We start from the raw sequence: 20,562 nt of genomic DNA on the forward strand, positions 1-20,562 counted from the left end.
GCTGTCATCGCACTTCTTCTCTCCCCGCAAACCGCCTCACCTCCCACGTCAAAACATTGAAGTGACGTTTACAGATTTTTGTGTTGGTGCTGTAAATTTGCGAAAAATTCGCCACGCAGCATGGGAGATGCACCGGCACCAGACGCGGAGTCCAGCAAGCCCAGCCCGACGGGCGAGATCCAACTCGAGCTGGTAAATCGTGTTTGTGTTTTTAATGCTTCAATTGTAATAGGAAACCATCTAAACCTAACTCTACCGCTTGTCAGCAGGACCGGCGTCCGTTCGGCGGGCTGGAGTTCCAAGTTTCCGAAGTAGTTGAAAGGCTGGAAGCTGGCGTCAACGCTCAGGAAACTGTGGATGAGGAGAAAAAGCGTGAACCGCGTAAATTGAGCGCTGGTTTTTTCGAACCCGAAGAGACGTCAATGGACGATATTTTGAAGAGTTTGGAGGAGTTGGTAGTGAAGACGGACCCTAGTTGTGAGGTTGTGGAACCACCTCTGCTGCCGACGGACGCCGTGACGCGCACTGCCATCCTCTCGCACAGTATCACGGCCTTGTTCGGCCGGCTCGAGAGGAGCCATGCCTCCCGGCTGAACGCTCACATAGCCACCGAGACGACGCGGTGGATGTCGCACTTGTTCAGGTGAGATCTAGATGCGATAATTAAGATGTTTTGATAACTTTAATGGATTTTAGTTGTTATCAGTTTGCATTGTATCAATTATACTTGGATAAGATTAGCCTGAGCAACACTCTCATGTGTTCTATGTACTAAGTGACTCACCATCGTGTACTATAAGTACCATTTAATGGTAGAATGTTGTTAGATGTAAATTAATCAGCAATAACAAGTTATAGACATCAATTAAAACTGGCCATGAGAATGTTTGTTTCAGAGAAATGTAGATAAAAAAAAATCTATCAGAATAGTATATTTTGCACCGAGAATACTAATATTGTATTAAAAATATTTTTTTTTTAATTGCCACTATACAAAATTTTGTCATCAAAGGTCACTTCTAAAAATGCATTTATTATGTCAGTTCAAGTATGCATTTGAATTATATGTTTACATATTCTTACTTCTGCAATTATTATTTATTTAAGTGCATTATACTTCTACTAATATTATAAATGTAAATGTTTGCAAATATGTTTGGTAATGCAGAGAACATTGAAAGAATTGGCCATGACATATGCTTATACATAATGAGCACATTATATATTTATTTTTATTGTGGAAAGTACCCTGTTGGATTTTTATTCTGAGAAAATATTTATGATATACATGCATTAAAATTACGTAAACTAATTTATAACTCCATATTTAAATTAAACAACATGATAATTGAGAGATAGGACAACACTTGATATAAACAGATCTTGATGGCATTATTGTTCTTTTATAAAGTTCATGTAAAAGTATGTAAAGTGATAGTCTCTTGTATGGAAGTCTGACTGGATAAATACCACCATAATATCTATTTCTGGCCCCACACACATGAGATTGTAATTACCATGTTAACTTTTAGGCTGTCAAAAAAGACTTGATGAAAATAGACTTTGTTATATGCCTATTAAGTTCACTTTTAAACGGCTGCCGATGGCCTATTGATATTATTAACTCATATTTTGACACTATGTAAACAATTATGTTTTTTTACTGTTTATATTATAAATAACGATTAGCACTACTAGGAGATGGTGCAATAGGTCCTTAACCTAATAAGTCCTATCATACATTTTGCAACAATTTTACCTAATGGCAATATGATAACACAATGTAAAGCCAGTGTCATAAATATTATCATTTATCTATAGGCGCTTCATATTTATAAACAAGTATTATAATATTTGTTTTCCTGTGTATTAATTTACTGGGAGTTTACAGTTTGCAGCCCTGGTGTGCACCAAGGCTATAGACTGAGATTTTGGGTTAGCACCCTAGATTGGGAAATAAAAGTTTTCCGAGTTGCTAGAGGCTGGTAGCTCGAATATGTACTTAATTAAAATAAATAAAAATATAAACTGCTTATTTTCACACACACACACACAACATCACGCATTTTATTATTTTCAAAGTTAATTAACATACATACACATATAGGAAGTGTGGATAAGCCCATATCTACATGGTGTTTGATAATTATATATTGTGTGAAAAATATATTAATATTATTTTCCTTATATAATATGAATACATATCAATAACTTTTTAGTTTGTAATGACATAGGAAATTATTTAATTAAATATGTAACATTCATTTGTTCATAGTATATTTCTGGCTTTATTTATGCTAATTAGTAATATGGCATATAATATTATGATATTTTATTAGTTATAAGTTGTGTGTAGGCATATGTTGATTGATTATAGATTTCTACAGCTGCAGTTGATAAGGGTATTGTGTTAGAAAATCTAATTTATTGCTATATTTTTCAATCATACATTTATGCTATAAAATTGTTACTATGTTATTGCTTATCAGTGGCGAAAGGTGACATTTTCCTAAAGGGAATCCCACACAACATATAAGCACTAATACGTGTAAATGCAGTCTGCAAATCATTCTAATGATATTTAGATTCTACAAAAAATCCGCATAAACGGACTTCGCCATTATCACTACATAGTATAAAACAAAGTCGCTTTCTCTGTCCCTATCTATGTATGGTAAAATCTTTAAAACTACGCAACGGATTTTGATGCGGTTTTTTTTTAATAGATTGATTAATTAATTTAATAGAGTGATTCAAGAGGAAGGTTTATATGTATAACTAGCTTCCGCTCGCAGCTTCGCCCGCGTGGATTTCGGACTTCAAAAATGGAGCCGGTCGCGAACGTTCGAGAATGTTCGCTTTACGAAGCTACTCGCTAGGTGATTCGCTAGCCTCTAGGTGCCAAGCAAGCCGCCTGCCTGTGCGTTCGCGACCTTATATATATACAAAAATAATCCTTATAGCATGATTCAGTATTCACGCGTGATGGCTTATTATTAGCGTATTTCATGTATAACTTTGGTGTTTCTATACCGATTTCTATGATTCTTTTTTCTGGAATCTTTAATAATGTTAACTTTTTTAATTAGGGATGACTGAGAGTGTTATAAACGTACGAGTAGACAAATATAATGAGAAAGCTTCGAACTGCTAAGCTATCGGGAGTTACACGTGTTATTGTGAGTCAACCATAAAAGATAGACATATGCTGTCGTGGGATATTTTTACATAATTTTAAGGAGAACATTTCCGTCATACATGATTTCTGTGTAGCTTTAACCATTAAGGTTGCACACGCGACGGAAGCTTAAAAAATGGAGTAACTTCTCCCGTTTTCCAAACATTTCCCTTCACTGCTCTGCTCCTATTAATTGTAGCGTGATGAAAAGTATACTATAACCAGCACAGGAGTATGACAAATAATTGTACCAAGTTTCGTTAAAATCCGTCGAGTAGTTTTTGTTTCTATAACGGTTATACAGACAGACAGACAAAAATTTTACTAATTGCATTTTTGGCATCAGTATCGATCCCTAATCACCCCCTGATAGTTATTTTGGAAATATATTTCATGTACAGAATTGACCTCTGTACAGATTTATTATAAGTATATAGATAGACTAGCTTTTGCCCGCGGCTCCGCCCGCGTTATAAAGTTTTTCAGGCTAAAGTTTTCCGTTATAAAAGTAGTAGTTTCCCGGGAGCCTATGTTCTTCTCAGGGTCTCAAACTGTCTCCATACCAAATTTCGTCTTAATACATTGGGTAGTTTTTGAGTTTAACACGTTCAGACAGACAGATGCAGCGGGGGGCTTTGTTATATTATTTAGAACTTTTTAAGTGAAACAATCCCGTCATACATCATTGTTGCATAAATTTAACCGTTTACGCAGCGCAGGCAACGGAAGCTCTCAAAACTCATAATTTTCCCCGTTTTTGCAACATGTTTCATTACTGCTCCGCTCCTATTGGTTATAGCATGATGATATATAGCCTATAGCACTCCAGGAACAAAGGGCTATACAACACAAAAAGATTTTTTCAGTTCAAACCGGTAGTTCCTGAGATTAGCCATTACTGCTCCGCTCCTATTGGTCATAGCGTGATGATATATAACTTTGAGCACTCCACAAACAAAGAACTATTCAACACAAAAATATTTTTTTCAGTTCGAATCGGTAGTTCCTGAGATTAGCCATTACTGCTCCGCTCCTATTGAATATAGCGTGATGATATATAGCCTATAGCTCTCCACGAACAAAGGGCTATCCAACGCAAAAAGAATTTTTCAGTTTGGACCGGTAGTTCCTGAGATTAGCCATTACTGCCCCGCTCCTATTGGGTATAGCGTGATGATATATAGCCTATAGCACTCCACGAATAAAGGGCTATCCAACGCAAAAAGAATTTTTCAGTTTGGACCGGTAGTTCCTGAGATTAGCCATTACTGCTCCGCTCCTATTGAATATAGCGTGATGATATATAGCCTATAGCTCTCCACGAACAAAGGGCTATCCAACGCAAAAAGAATTTTTCAGTTTGGACCGGTAGTTCCTGAGATTAGCCATTACTGCCCCGCTCCTATTGGGTATAGCGTGATGATATATAGCCTATAGCACTCCACGAATAAAGGGCTATCCAACGCAAAAATAATTTTTCAGTTTGGACCGGTAGTTCCTGAGATTAGCCATTACTGCCCCGCTCCTATTGGGTATAGCGTGATGATATATAGCCTATAGCACTCCACGAACAAAGGGCTATCTAACGCAAAAAGAATTTTTCAGTTTGGACCGGTAGTTCCTGAGATTAGCGCGTTCAAACAAACAAACAAACAAACAAACAAACAAACAAACAAACAAACAAACTCTTCAGCTTTATATAATAGTATAGATAATAACATCCATTAAATAGTCAGCATTGCACCCGTGCGAAGCCGGGGCGGGTCGCTAGTTACGTATAATAATTGCACTAGTTTATATCGCGACTCCGCATCCCTAAACACTTTTGGCCTATTTTTCGCCCGTGTGAAAATGAATGTTATTTGCATACGTTTCCGTAATTAGTGTTGCGCAATTTATGAGACCTTGTGGTCTGTGACGTGGCGTACACTACGCTCTTTATTCGTAAATAAGTAATGGTTGTTATTGTACCTATATCTATGGTTAGTGCATATATTATGTTCCCATTTTCAGCCCGCAAAAATGTAAGCACCTGATATACAGGGTCATATTGACATTACGTTACTAAATGAAACCACTCGCTCATCTTCTTGAAAATAACACTTTACAATAAGTTACTCTAGTCGTAGATATAAAATAAAAAAAGTTAAAAGTTTCGAACAAAATAAATATTAATAAAAATTTATTTTAATTTTACGCGCCGTAATCCCACTACTACTACTAAAAGAGTTTTCGTCGCAGCAGCAACATTATATTTTCAGACAGAAATACACTCACGTACACGCCATATTCACATTAAACTACAAAATGATCAAAAAATCTGAATACTAAAGCCAGGATTTTTGGTGAAAATATTCGTTATTAATGGATAATTTTTGACACAATGTCAGCAAAGGTGCAGAGGAGTATGAGGTTTCATTTTGCAACGCAATGTCAAAATGACCCTGTATACATATACAGGTTCATTTTGACAAATCCAAAACCTACATAGGTTTTGGATTTGTCAGAAGGCCTTATCGGTTCTGGTCCAGATGTGACAGCGGCCTAGAAGACTACATAAATCAATGTACCGGCGGCACAAATTAGGTCCACTTTCCAAAAATTAAAAATAAGGGTGACGAGACGAAAATGGCCTGTACTTAAAGAAAATACAAATCTGGGACTGATCTATGTACTCGTACGCTATTGGTACAGAAGTTAATGCGCTGCAACTGCACCGCTATCAAGAGAGAAAAATGATAAAATACATGTAAAAAGAACACAAAAACTATCTCCAAAAACAAATAAAGATGGGTCAACTTTTATGTTGATTGGTCGGAAAAAGTTCCAAATAACTCCTAACAACTCGACCCTATGATAAAATAAAACTTCTCACTAACGCTGAAGATTTTAACCCAAAAGAGTATTGAAGAAGTTCTTTGCATCTGCAGAAACGATTTGCGCAGGTTAAAACAGTATTTTGTTACAGAATGACGGAGTACCACGCGTTTTACCACCAGGAACAGCTGGAAGGCTTGGTGCGTGTTACAAGAATGCTCTTGCATCACAGATATCCAAGATATTTGGAGGATGGAGGTAGGAGCCGTTTCTTTAAAAAAACATAAAAGTTTCAAACTTTAACACACATTTAGTATGTATTTAAAATAAAATTATTTTTCCGGATTTTATCGCGGCTATTTTATAATTTTAAAAGCTCTTATATATTGTAAAATACATACATACATACATAACATCACGGTATGCAGAGGCGCAACTAGGGCACCCACTTTTCGCCAAGTATGTTCCGTCCCATGATGTGATAGGGGGCGAGCCTATCGCCATATCGGGCACAAATTCCAGACTCCGGGCTGATACTGAGCAGAAAAACCCAAATATCACTTTGCCCGACGCGGGATTCGAACCCAGGACCTCAGAGCGCTATTGTACCGGGCATGCAATACAACTACGCCACCGAGGCATATTGTAAAATGTAAGTAGATATTGTAACTTTGAATTTTGCGGACGATCAACATCTCATTCCGCCCCGTGACCATAAAGTCTGCAAAGTCTTTGAAACGTTGGGAGAAATTTATATTATAAAAGGCCGCGATTATATCCAGAATAATCAAGAGCGTCGCCAGCCGATGGACTAGGGGGGACAAGTTGATATGGAGAATGAGAAAAGTATGAATTGTAGGTAAAGTTGAGAGCACATGTTCCTCCACCACTACTGCTCTCCCGCTTTATGAATAACATAGATCTGAGCGTAATTGAGCGTACAGAATATTACGAATGGAATTGGTGAATTAATTCGAGTTTTAGAACTTCTAGCAAGCAGGTGCAGCTGAAAACAAAAGCTAAATGCCAACTTATTCCAGATCCGCAAAGTTATATAAATCATACCTACTGTATAAATGACCAACATGTCTTTGGAAAGGTTAACCGGTCCGGGTCAGGGTTCCTTTCGGTAACCTTCTAGTTTTGCATTAGGATCACCAATACTTTTCTAATTCATTTAAAAAAAATACACATTTGTGCTTAATGCTTAAAATTAAACAATTTTTGGGATTTTATTGCAGTTTTAATAATCTATTTCTGTCACGACAATTCGAAGACCTTGCAGCCTTCGGGAGAAAACTAAAATATCAAAACCGCGATAAAATCCGAAAAATAGTTTACTTTTGTACTTCTTACAAAACTAAAGACTGGAAGAACAATTTGTACGTGAATCTCTTCGTTCCCAGCTCTAGCGTTCGCGAGCCGCCTTCCCTGCATATACAGCTGCGTGGCGAGCCCGCTGGGCGTGGTGCAACACCTCTGCCGACAGCTCAGCCTGCCGCTCGCATGCGTCAGACCAGTCCCCGTACACGCTTCAGGTAATGGAACACGTTTTGTCGTGGCCGCGTGGCACTTGTGCTCACGACTTTCATCATCATCATCACCATCATAATAATCATCATCATCATCGCCACCACCACCACCATCATCATCATCACCGGCCACATAAAGTCCACTGCTGAACATAGGCCTCGTCCAAAGATTTCCAGACGGACCTGTCGAAAGTGGACTGCATCCAACCTGTTCCTGCGACTTCTATCAAGTCGTTCACGACTTTAGTCAGTTTGTCAATTTATGTAAAATGTATAATTTGATGTTAAATTTCTGCGCGTGGAATTGTTGGTGTGTACATAGCTTTAGTAGATACCGCGATGCGTAAAGCAATAATACGATAAATATTTAATTACTTATGCATTGAATTGTCATCCACGCGGTTATTGTTTGATGATGAAATTTGCGGATATAGTTAAGATACTAGTGGAGTTTATTTATGGCTTGGAGGATAAGAGCGGAAATGATTAGGTAATATCTCAATACCTAGTCTTTTCAAAGAGAACTCATTAGATATCTTCATCTTTAAACCCAAACATAACGTCAGTTGAAACTTTACTCAAATGTATGTGCATGTCCTACACCCGAGTGCCTATTTTGCGGAAGCAAAAAAAGGTCCTGATTGCAACTGTGCTGGCCCTACTATAAATACGCCGCGGCTTTCATGACCTATTGACAAATCTGCTATTACCCAAATAATTACTGTATCGCACCTATAAAAATATACATTAAATTAAAAGTTTCCTCGTCATTTAATTCCCTGAAAAAAACATTACATATAGATCTTTTTATTCGATATAAGTAGTTGTAATAGCATACATTACCTGTTTAATATATCACGTGCGCAAGAGGCGCTTACATCAAACGCTCCCAGTAACAAGGAATGTTGTTTGTAAACACTCGACGATCTCTCGCGTTTTGTTATTAATCGATCTCATCGCCATTTTTAATATAGGCCTATGTTTACGTTGGCAACAACAGATTGTTACTAAAATTAGTTCTTTTTATAAAGTTTTAATAGACTTGTGAAATTTGATGTATTAAGGTGTTTTTGATTCGAATGAGAGACGAGCAAGTAGTTCGTCTGATGAAAAGAACTACAACTATTACTGGTGGTAGGATATATTTTATATCCGCTCAGACAGCGACCACCGTACACAAGGTTTTAAAACCCGCTATAGTGAACACGTAAGAGTGTCACATTCCGGCATCAGCCTGTGTATATCCGTTACCAAACAGGCCGGTATTATTGTGTCAATTATCGAGGAGTAATCATCTCTCATCAGTTGACATTTTATTGGACCCCACCCAACTTACCATCGGGTTCATTAGGGTTACTTTGTCGTGCGCTTATAAAAAAAAAAATAAAAAAAAATACAGTAGCAATAACACCCCGAAATTTACACTTCGCAATATAAGTTTACATTTACAGTAACCCTGCGGTTTAGTTTCGAATCGCAATCTAACATCGCTAGCAGTGGACTTTCGCATATTAGAAACCTATTGGTAAAGTGACAGCTAAGTGCCTTCAAAATCTTATGTTATCAGCAGAATAACGTCCTAAACGAACTGGCCATTGTTTCAAGATTTCAATTTTGAATGAACACTCTGATTATGATACAGTATGTACAAATATGTACTGTATGCCAACTTCCTTCAGTCTGTTTTTCAACATTATATTTACTAATTATTTGGCGCCAGGACAATAAATGCGCGTGTCAACCTTAATTAATTGGTAAATTCATTGCTTTTATTCATGACTGAAGTTGTAGACTGAGTATTTTAGAACTATCTTCGAGTCTAACAAACGCAATTCTTTAGTAAAAATCAATGATATTGGTGTTTTAATTTATATTCATATCCTATCACAAAATGAAAATACCATACAATATATTTAACATTTAAACAGGACATTCACGCTACAATGGTGCTACGGGCTATCCTATCCAATTTTAATACAGGTTTGAATTGGTTAATTTAATTAAATTTTACTTTTATGAATGTCCACTGGCAGTTAAATTTATCGCAATATGCATGCAGGACAGTCTGTGCGACCGTCGTAACGTTTATGGCCTGTCTTCTCTACTATACCTACCAACCATAACTAATTCCCTTTCAGGTCGCGGTATGGATATAGAAGCTTTAGAAGCGTTATGCGATGAAGACCTAGCAGCTAACCGTACTCCCCTACTAGTACTGGGTGAGGTGGGCGCCCCTCCACTAGGTTGGGGGTTACCTGTAGCAACCCTAGGCGCTATATGCAAGAAAAGGAACTTGCATTTACATCTACGTGGACATGCGTTAGCGCTGCCTGGAGCTATTGGCAGTGAACAGGTTAGTTCGTAGAAAGTGGTTCGGGCTAGTGCCGCTAGATGGCGCTATATTGAATTGTGTTGGCATATGCAATTCGATATTCAGCAAATTTCATAATTGGTATTTCCTTTCAATGCAATATTATTTTAATTTTTCAGATGTTCAACATTCCAGACTCGGCGACATTGACGCCAGGACCTTGGTTCGGTGTGCCGGCATTGCCAACAGTTGTATCCTTTGCTAAGAACTTCATAATATAGAGCAAAACAAGTCGGTAGAGACTACCGTCGATAACAATTGAATTTGAGCCTTGTGTCTTTAACATACTACTGATATTACTATCATGCAAAACTTCAAGCTCATCCTATGGTCATCTCTAATAATTTTTTTTCGTTATATTAATATCAGCCGTATGTCGCATAGGTAGAGTTAATTTTTAATTTTCATTGAGTAGGTCTCCTCGCCGTGGCTCCGCAACTCAGTCCATCTGCACTGTCCGGTATAATGAAATCATGCTGATAATCTTCATGATAACAGCTATTTGAATATAGAATTATAGTTGTTGAATAGTTAATTTGATTTTTCTAAGATAATTAAATAACGATAATTAATTTGTGATAATAACCTTGACTTAAAAATGCAGACATTTTACAAAATTCCGGAACCGATTACAGCAAACGATCACTCCAAAGGTGTTAATGTTGTAAGTATAAATTTAATTTAATATTTTAGCTGTATTAGTGGCGTAGTTATTATACGGTAAGACTGCAGTGCTGAGGTCTCGGGTTCGATCCCCGGTTCGGGCGGTGATATTGTTTTTCTACTCAGTATCACCGCGGAGTCGGGAATTTGTGCGCGATAAAGAGATAGGCTCACCCCCTATCACGTTATGGGACGGAATACATGTGGCGGAAAGTGGGTGCACAAGTTGAGCCTCTGCCTACCTCTTCAGGGATAAAAGGCATAAGTGTGTATAAATTAAATTCATGTACAAATATTTCAGTGACAATTTTATTTTTATGTATTTTAGTATGTGCTTTCTATTGGATCACATTCGACCTGCCGTTTTCAATAAACGATCTCAAACTTAAATCCGATTGCCAGAATTAACCAATCAAGATAAGTCGTTAAGCATGTCAGAAAAAAACTGATCTATTTGGTCCATTTTCTTGATACATCAAAAAAAGCTGTTGAGATCGTTTATTGTCGTTATCGTTTATATTAATATCGGTAAATAGAAAAAAAAATAATCATCATACTATAATTTCACGTATAAATATTAAGGTGGTAGCTCAAGGTCCATTTTCATACATTTTGTTTCGGCTTTAATCTGGGTAACTAAACAAGTATTGGCAAGTAAAGAATTTAAATTCACGTCTAGTTAGTGATTAGTTCTCGCAGTTGAAAGAAAAATGTAAAAATAATTAATAATCATGGATATTTCTGCCTTTAAAATATCGACGAAATTTTAAAGGCTTTCTTTACTTGCCAATACTTGTTTAGTTACCCAGATTAAAGCCGAAACAAAATGCATGAAAATGGACCTTGAGCTACCACCTTAAATGAAACATCGCTAAAGCCACGAATCAGTTCTACTATGCTCGTATTGCATGGGAGCGACCTTGTTGATTGTAGTCTCGTATCTATTGCTTTCAGTAAAACAATATGTCACGCATGAGGCAATGTTAATAGAATCGACGTGTTAGGTAGGAAATATATTGTATGTAGAGACAGCAACAAAAGTAGCTGAACAAATTTAAAATATCAAATCGCCCTTAAACTTTTGTCTTTGTATCAAAAATCGTTTTTGTACACTAAAATTAATGTCATAGTTCAGTTTAGGTAAGATAAAGAAAAGATTAAAATAGAAATTAAAGTGTAGAAGTGTTTTTAAGTTTTGAATTTGTTCAGCTACTTATGTGGCTGACTATACATAATTATTTTACACTTCGCCACCTGACCTCAGCTACGTCCAAAACATAACATCAACTAAGTCATCACGTCACTATTCCTTAAAATTCCTCGGAGATCGCGTAGGACTGTACTTTTATTTCTATGCTATTTAGATCGCCACACATCGTGTCGTTTTTCATTAGTGTGGGATAGAGACGGGGTTAACATGATGAAATGTGTCGCAGGGTGGTCGCGAGGGTGCACTAGCGGCTTTGGCCGGGCTCACAGGAGGCGGTGGAGGCGGCGGCAGTCGCGCGCTGTCGCTGTGGGCGAGCGCACGCGCGGCGGGCGGCGCGGGGCTGGCGCGGCGCCTGCGCGCTGCCTACCGCGCCGCCCGCGCCGCGCACAAGGTGCTCGCCGCGCACCACCTGCACATACTGGTGAGTAGCCACACGCACTAGCAGCTCTAGCCGGGCTGGAGGCGGCGGCAGTCGCGCGCTGTCGCTGTGGGCGAGCGCACGCGCGGCGGGCGGCGCGGGGCTGGCGCGGCGCCTGCGCGCTGCCTACCGCGCCGCCCGCGCCGCGCACAAGGTGCTCGCCGCGCACCACCTGCACATACTGGTGAGTAGCCACACGCACTAGCAGCTCTAGCCGGGCTGGAGGCGGCGGCACGACTGGGAAACACGACCAAGTTATCTAACGACTTGGCAGCATACTCGAAGGAGTATGCTGCCAAGTCGTTAGATAGTGATAAGTGCAGCAGCAAGCTAAGGTGAAGACCTTAGCTTGCTGCTGTTGCTTACGGAACTAATAAAAAAATATATTGATACCTATTAGTACAATTAAATCTTACAACGTGTGCGCTTGCGTACGATACGCGATCTGCAAGGCATGCAAGTACAAATCTGTTATACGCAACATACACTATCTAAACTATAACAAATATCATAAAGCTGACACCTGGTACTACAAGAGGTATAAATAGTGATACACCATAGTAAGTTCCAAGTCCCAGAATAAAAACAATTATTAGGAGAGCGTGGAATGATCTGAGGAGCGTAATTTAAGTCAAGGTCCAAAATATATTTTTACAATGTCATTATTTATATTTTCCAGAGCGGACGACCTGGCGGAGACGAACCACCAAACGCAGATATAGTTGTAAGTGAAATAATTATTTTTTTATAATCATGATTTCGAAGACAACGATGATAATAATGATAATGCCAGTAATAATAATCATGATGGTAATAAATATCAAGACAATCATAATTATAATGACAGTGGTAAGAATGAAGATGATGATAATAAGGCTAACAACAACGGTCATATTATATCGTCATCACATTATGACGATAATATCATCAATAATGACGTTGACGATGTGTTCCCAGGAAGCGATAAGCGAGGCGTCAGCGTGCGTGACGTTCCAGTTCGCGCCGCCGGGCGCCGAGAAGCCGCCGCCCTACTACGACAAACTCAACTCCTGGCTCGGACAGGTGCTGCAGAGGGAGGCTGATATGGTGAGAAGGTTTCTTATACTTATTCATTTACCCATATAAAGTTGGATAAGATTTTTTTGTCAAAATATGACCGACGGCTTAGTGTCGAATATTTTATGGAATCTAGTCATCAGCCGGGAATTGTCCACTGCTGGACATAGGCCTCCCCCATTGAGCGCCATAGGGACCGGTTGTGGGCCTCTAGTACAGTGAGAAAATTTAAAATGTGCTTTTAGAGCATGTGGATCACCTGGCAGTAAGTGATCATCATTCCCCAGGAATTTACTTCCAAAATAATTGAAAATGGTGACTTGAGAGTTTATTAAATTTTACACATTGGATGCTACTCAACTTCGATTTCTATGCTTATAGTTCTCACACACCTCTGCAAAATAAAGGAAGTAACTACACTGACTATACAAATTCCACTCTTAAATCGTATTTGTTCTCAGATCACAATAGAAGTGTGTGAGACAGAGTCCCACGGGGTGGTGCTGCGGTACTGTCCCCTGGAGGGCTCTCTCCTCGACGAGGAACGTGTTGATGCATGGTCCAGCATCCTAGAGGCGCAGCTACATGTCCTGCACGCGACGGTGGCGCTCAGGGATCCTTTCCAGAAGAGGGTCGAGGAACACCCGTGCCTGAGGCTCGTACACGTTCCGGGATGGGCTGGTGAGTTAAGTTAAGCAAAATAGAGTTTTAATTGGAATAATTAGAGTTGATTTTGAGAGCGCCATGCAATCATTTATTAGTCACTGTTGGGTCGCATTGCTATGATATATGAGCAGGCGTTGTATGCGCCGTTAGGCAAATGTAATATACGTCATTTTTTAGTTACATCAAAATAACGCTACAAAATATCATTGTTTCTAAGGGGATGTGACTTCGCTTACCAATGAATTAATAAATACATACATTTTTTGTTCACCCAAAGTTCCTAAGCACTAAAAAACTTCGCCATGTTATGGAAAATGATTAAACAATTTTTTTGTACTGACAATGCTAAGTCTACAACGAATACCCAATAGTAGCATTCCCAATACAGTTTTCCTTAATTTACCCGGTTAGGCCATAATAAATAACACCTGGCCAGGTTTGGGAGGAGTGCGGTACGTCCCGCTGGGGTGGGAGCAGGCCGGCCCCGACGAACTCAACTCGCTCAACAGGCAACTGGTGGAGACGCTGCGGGTCACCGACGGAGCCTTCTCGTGCGGCGACGGTGATGACGGACTCGCTTGCGTCAGGTACCATAAATATAGGGATGACGGGCATAAGAAGGAATCCTACTCAAAATCTTTACTTTTCACCAATTCATTTTAATTACAAGGTTGCACGCACGCTTGAGCGTCTGCCGCCATTGCTCGCGAGAGAGAGAGATAGCACTATCATCTTTCTCATGCACCGAAAATCAGATATGCGTACAAAAACATTTTACTCTAATTCTCCTAAGATACGATCAAATATTATTCCCCACACAAATATATTCAGTCTTTACTTCTAGATATGGCTAATTTTGTAACGCATCCTGGGTATTTTAGTTCAATAACCCTCTTGGATTGTAACAAGTCTAACCGTGTAATCTATACTAAAATATAGAGTTGAAGAGTGTGTTTGTTTCTTTAAACACGCTAATCTCAGGTATTCCTAAATCGATTTTGATTTTTTTCACTTATAGGAAGCTATGGTACTCCTGAGTTTTATGTGCTCTTTTTATCACGGAAAAATATTTATCAAGGAAAAACTTTTAGACGCGGACAGAGCAAAGCTAGTACAAAATGATATTGAAGGAGAGTCTCGTTTTTTAAAAATTAAATAATACATTATAATAGATACATTTCCATACTTTATCGTTTCATCGGAGCTTCTAACTCAGGCTATTCTAGTGGATAGCTGATCCATATACCTATCACACCAATAAGTGTTTATATTCATAGGTTCGGAATGGTGACGGCAGACACGGACGTAGACGAACTGCTAGACTTGGTGATGTCTGCTGGAAAAGAAGTAGAAGAGAGCTCGAAAGCCCTCACCGATATGACTGAAGTATTAAAGAAAGGTAACGATAATTCTTTATATAAAATTTAGGGGCCGTTCAAGTATTACGTAACGCAATAGGGGACCGTCCTGTGTTTGATTTTGTACATTATTCTATATGTAATGGTTAATAATACGAAAAAGAAACCCTCCTGCGAAAACTGCATTAAAATTGGTGAAAAAATGAGCCAGTAATTCATATTTCAAATATGAATATGTGCTGAAGTGGGCGTGAAGTTGGGATATCGCTTCATCTCTTTTTTTCGCACGCGTCGTAATGCCCGATGACGTCACAGGTGGGTATTGCGCCTCTTTTGTGTTTCTTGTTACTTACCCCTTCTACCGAAATTGAAAGACTTATAACATGTTGATTTTTTATCGGATTTAAATAATTCTTTCTGTGTTATAATTTATATAACGTAAATATTTGATAATAATAAAGAACAAAAATGAGTCCGGTCCCCTATTCTTGAAAATTTTTGTTATTGTTTTAAAATTTAAAAAAAACAATGTTACATAACGCGTTGTACGAACCCCTCCTGCCCTGTAACGCATCGTAACGTTTTACAAGACCCTCTCCCCTCCAAATTGCGTTACGTAATACTCGAACAGCCCCTTAAGTAGAAAGTATATTTTTTGTAATTTTTAACATTGCAATGTTTTATCCCGAAGGAACATATATAGGGTGTATCTAAATTGGTGTTTGAGGATGTGAGTGTGTCGCAGGCATAGAGGCGGCGCAGCAGGAGCTGCAGCAGGAGGTGTGGCAGGAGGGGCTGCTGCGGCGCGTGCCCGTGGTGGGGCGCGTGGTGCAGTGGTGGGCGCCCGCGCCGCCGCCCGCCGGCCGCCGTCTGCACCTCGCCAGCGGCACGCTGCAGACCACCGACGACGTCTACCGGTACCCCACACTACCTGCCAGAGACCTCTCTATCACAGTGTATACTTGTAACACGCTCGTGCTAGCACTGTGACTGTTACATGCTGGTTATGAAATGTTAAAATAACGTATCCTCTTTACCTCAAGTACTAATAAATGCTTCTAATTGCAAAATTTACATCCAAGGTCACCCACGTAATTGTTCGCATATTACATTCTAACTATAAAAATATTTGTCATATCAATAATTAAAAACAAACTGTTGCGCAGGTTCGTACAGAACAAAGGCAAGGAGTCGGAGCCGGCGCGTGCGCACTCCCCCGCGCGCCCCGCCCGCCCCGCGCGACACGAGCCGCAGGAATAATACCTTTAAGGTACACTACATCCCTTCAGTAAATGCCAAGTTCAAATTGACAAGTTGACGTCAGTAATAAGCCTTGCCATTAAAAAATATATGCGATGTTACACAACCATGTTTTTTCACAATTTGACATCTCTGTTTGGATTGCGGTATTTAATTTGACAGAGTATATTTGGTGTAGTGTTTGTAAAACTACGGTTAAGTTAGCTCAACCCAACTGGTTGACAACAATATTATGTAAATGTATTTGGACTATTAACCTAGGGTATGATCGGCAACTTGATTATGCAATACGAATCGCCTACATCCCTCATACTAGTCGCCGTGTTACTACGACAATCGAGATGTATCGATATAATGTAAAATCGATATAAACATATTGTGCACTAATGTCTAATAATATTTTGTATAAAATTGTCGACAATACATTTGTTATGCAAGTATAATATTCGAGAAAAATCGATCGTTGATGAAGCACATGGCTATGCACTATCGATGACTTCGAATAAGTTATGAAATGTACCACGAAATATCGATTTTAAGTTAATGAAAATAAGTCGTATAAACACAATAATAAATGGTGCACTAGCGTTAGAACTGCAATATTAAGAAAGAATTGTCCAAAAATCCTTGAACTAGTCGATAATGACATACGATGAAAATCGAATTTTAAATGTCAAAATCGATTTGTTCAATGGTAGGTAGCGACAACTGTCGTCTAGTTTTAATGCTGTATAAATTGCTTCGGACCGTTCAAATTTGTAAACTGTAAGCAGTTAACGAAAACCTCCGAAACATTTCTATATTTCTGATAAACAATTAATATCTATTTTACCATATTTCTACCTTATCTATGGCAAATTTTATGTACTTTGAACTTTGTCATATATTGTATAGAATTCAATTTACCAATTTCTTTTTTCACTCCCCACCAGAGCAAGTTTTTGCATGTATTTTAAAAATAAACTTTGGACCGCCCAAATTACGTAATAATACTTTCTTTACTTTAAAGCTGGTATGCGTTTATTATTTCTAGCTCTTTCTAGAAATGTTTAGTAAAAAAATATACACAAAATGCTACACATTAATTTAATCATCATAAATTGACATGGATCTTAACTACAAGAAAAAAACAACATATAGTGTGTTGGTAAATTTGTAATGCTGTAATACTTGGTAGCTTTTTATAACAATTAGTAGTGTAGGTAATTGTTGCCTTTTTTATGATCTATGTACTAAAATACTTTGCAATACACTGCAAGGTAAAGTGCAGTGGATCGAATGTGACCCAATTATAAATCTAGAATTTCATTAAAATCTGAAGAACTTAAATAGAGTGCTGTAATTGTATTGTTTATATACTTTGCGGAGCATTGTTGTGATAACAAGTCTGTTTCTCAGCGCTGACGGCATGGTAGCCTTCGCAGTGCGTACACATAGGGCCGTTGTGATTCGCTAATATTGAAATACAACTTTAATCTAGTTGGCTGCCAGATTAACAAAGCTGAGAAACAGACTTGTTATCACAGCAATGCTCCGTCCTCAGATAAATAACCTCTATGAATAACGGGGTTAGTCATTTTTACTTCGATATACTTTAATTTTCTCTTTTTCTGTACTTATGTAAAGTGACCACACTATTATAAACTATTCTAGTTCCTAAAGCATTAAATTGAGTCTTGATCTGACTTGAGTCGATATTTCAACAACAAAATAACTTAATTTCAATCTTATTATCTAAATAATAAAATTCATTATAACCATACACTTTTATGAATTTGTCCCGGGTCACATAAGACCCATCCAGTAGTGTTCAAATATTTACTTAAAATTGTAAAAATGTATGTTTAAATTATTTAATATGCGGTCAATTGTTGTTAATGTAATTTGATTAAAATGTGTGCTGATTAAAATGAGAAAAGTTTGCGACACACTTAACGTCTTGGCACCAACTATTCTAAAACACTGTGAATATTTATAGATACCTTATTAAAAGGTCCTCGTAACGAGTTACCATTCTGATTCCAAACTAAAATTTCGTAATAATTAATAACGATTTCTTTAAACAATCCTGTATGTCACAGAGCATAAGATCGTTTTTACAAAATTCCGCTATGTCGCTTAAGTGTCAGGCGATAAGTGTGCAATATCATTTAATCTCATTTTCTTTTATTATAAACGCATTATATGATTTTTGTATGGAGAGTTAGCTTCAATTTTATTTGTGTTGATGGTATATTTTAGTTATATTGTAATATTATTAATTGAGGACCACAGAATCCAAACCACCCAAAAAAGTTTTAAGAACTGAAATACCACGGTATTATAAAAAATTAGTAGTTAAAATTGTCGATGCAATATTTTTTTATCCTTACAATTAAAACCGTTGTATATCCCACTATACAGGGTGTAATGTTAACTACATTTTATTCCTTTAAACTGAACAGCACAAACATCACATAGTATTAAAAAATGATACGGGAACTGTGAATTATGGGTTTGCATCTTATTTAATAATCGATACCGGTATATTGTGGCAGTACATTTATTACGAAAAAAATAGACTAATCTGTGAAAAATACTAATAAGTTTCACAAAATAATTGCAAATTAAAGACCTAAGTACATAATTATGATCCCGGTATGGAGTAAAAAAAACCCGCCTTTGTGCAACACCCTATAGATCCCAAATGTATGTCAGCGTTATTAATTTCTACTTTCTTGTGATTTACATTCCCCCTTAGGGCCGGGTCATATATGGCGGAGCGTAGATAATTTTTTACTGTCAAACTATTATCGACATTGTGTTAATTGATATAATATTCAAAATCAATTAAAATGTAATGCAATTTATTGTTGTGTTAATGGAATTTTAATATTGTTTCAATACAGACAAAGTCGATAATAGTTTGACAGTAATAAATCCTCTACGCTCCGCCATATATGCGCCGGCGCTTAGTGGCAGTCTCGTGGTCTTCAGTATACAAATTTCACCAGCAAACTTTAGAGTGCATTCTAGAACATTCTATCGAGCTATTACATTATCTTATCTAAGACTTATTTATACGTATAAGTGTGATACGAAAATAATTTATGTAAATTGTATTATTTTGGTACAAAAGCGGGAGTGATTTTTAAGGCATCTATGACTCAATCTTATTACTACCATTAATTCAAAAAATTGTGGAGATGATTGAATGTTTGTTAGAAGTAACCACAGGAATTCCTGACTATATTTTAATTAAATTTGGCCCATATAGATCAAGTTTTGGATTAGGCTACTTTTTATCCCGAAAAATATAGAGAATATAATTTCGGCCAAAGTCTTTAGTACTTTAATATACTAGACAATAGTAACGAATTTTTATTTACCTCATATTATAGAAGTCAATAGCTTAATAAACTTCACAACGTATCAGTTGTTAAAACCCTGTGAAGCTAAAATGCAAAAGGCGCCTAAAAATCACATCTCTGCATCGTATTCCTTAAATTTAATTGTATTATTATAATGTATAAAAATTATAATTATTTCCAAAGTGTTTATTTGTGATTTGTATTGGGACATTTGACTTTGTGGCTCATCCTAGTGGATCAAGCTCAACACAATATTGTTGGATATCAATAATTTTATGTAGCGAATCACCCGGTAATCACATAGCCGCTCTTCCGAGCTGCGCTTGCGCATATGATGTGACACATATGCCGGTATGAATGTAGAGTACTATATAAACAGATATATAAGAGAAATTGAGGTTATTTCTTATCATACATTTAGTTTAACAAGATTCTGATAGAAACTGTAATTTTGTACCCAAATTTACTTCAACTTTATTTTGTATATAAACTGTAGTGTTAAAACTTCATGAATGTTCCAAAAATTTTTACCCGGTTATATGAATATCCGTTAAAGGCATTAATTAAGTTGAATGTCCCAATATAAACTAATATGATTTATCTTATTATTAAGATGTAACATAAGTTATTGAATGATTTCAAAAATAAAATTATTCAATGTTATACATTATGGTGTTATTTGT

At 37.5% G+C, this 20,562-nt stretch overlaps 1 protein-coding gene across 3 annotated transcripts; it reads left to right on the plus strand.

The window, feature by feature from the left end:
- Nucleotides 1-12: 12 nt before the first annotated feature.
- LOC115448678 (pyridoxal-dependent decarboxylase domain-containing protein 1) lies at nucleotides 13-20,542 on the plus strand. 3 transcript variants are annotated; one of them, XM_037437741.1, is made up of 16 exons: nucleotides 13-192; nucleotides 267-643; nucleotides 6,147-6,253; nucleotides 7,402-7,533; nucleotides 9,666-9,880; nucleotides 10,018-10,089; nucleotides 10,503-10,562; nucleotides 11,998-12,086; nucleotides 12,144-12,192; nucleotides 12,869-12,913; nucleotides 13,147-13,275; nucleotides 13,707-13,926; nucleotides 14,348-14,498; nucleotides 15,189-15,310; nucleotides 16,015-16,186; nucleotides 16,436-20,542. In XM_037437741.1, the coding sequence occupies exons 1-16, from the start codon at nucleotides 121-123 to the stop codon at nucleotides 16,527-16,529; spliced, it is 2,106 nt and encodes a 701-aa protein (XP_037293638.1). In that variant the 5' UTR covers nucleotides 13-120; the 3' UTR covers nucleotides 16,530-20,542. The 3 variants fall into 3 exon arrangements, with proteins under 3 accessions (XP_037293638.1, XP_037293635.1, XP_037293636.1); XM_037437738.1 differs by having other exon boundaries at nucleotides 11,998-12,192; XM_037437739.1 differs by having other exon boundaries at nucleotides 15-192; nucleotides 270-643; nucleotides 11,998-12,192.
- The last annotated feature ends 20 nt before the right edge of the window (nucleotides 20,543-20,562 follow it).

This window comes from Manduca sexta, chromosome 12 (genome assembly GCF_014839805.1).
Source record: "Manduca sexta isolate Smith_Timp_Sample1 chromosome 12, JHU_Msex_v1.0, whole genome shotgun sequence".
Classification (NCBI taxonomy): domain Eukaryota; kingdom Metazoa; phylum Arthropoda; class Insecta; order Lepidoptera; family Sphingidae; genus Manduca; species Manduca sexta.

Coding starts and splice junctions, on each gene's coding strand:
- LOC115448678 (XM_037437738.1), top strand. CDS start 121: ATGGGAGATGCACCGGCACCAGACGCGGAGTCCAGCAAGCCCAGCCCG. Junction 193..266: donor GCGAGATCCAACTCGAGCTG/GTAAATCGTGTT, acceptor ACCGCTTGTCAG/CAGGACCGGCGTCCGTTCGG. Junction 6,254..7,401: donor AAGATATTTGGAGGATGGAG/GTAGGAGCCGTT, acceptor CTTCGTTCCCAG/CTCTAGCGTTCGCGAGCCGC.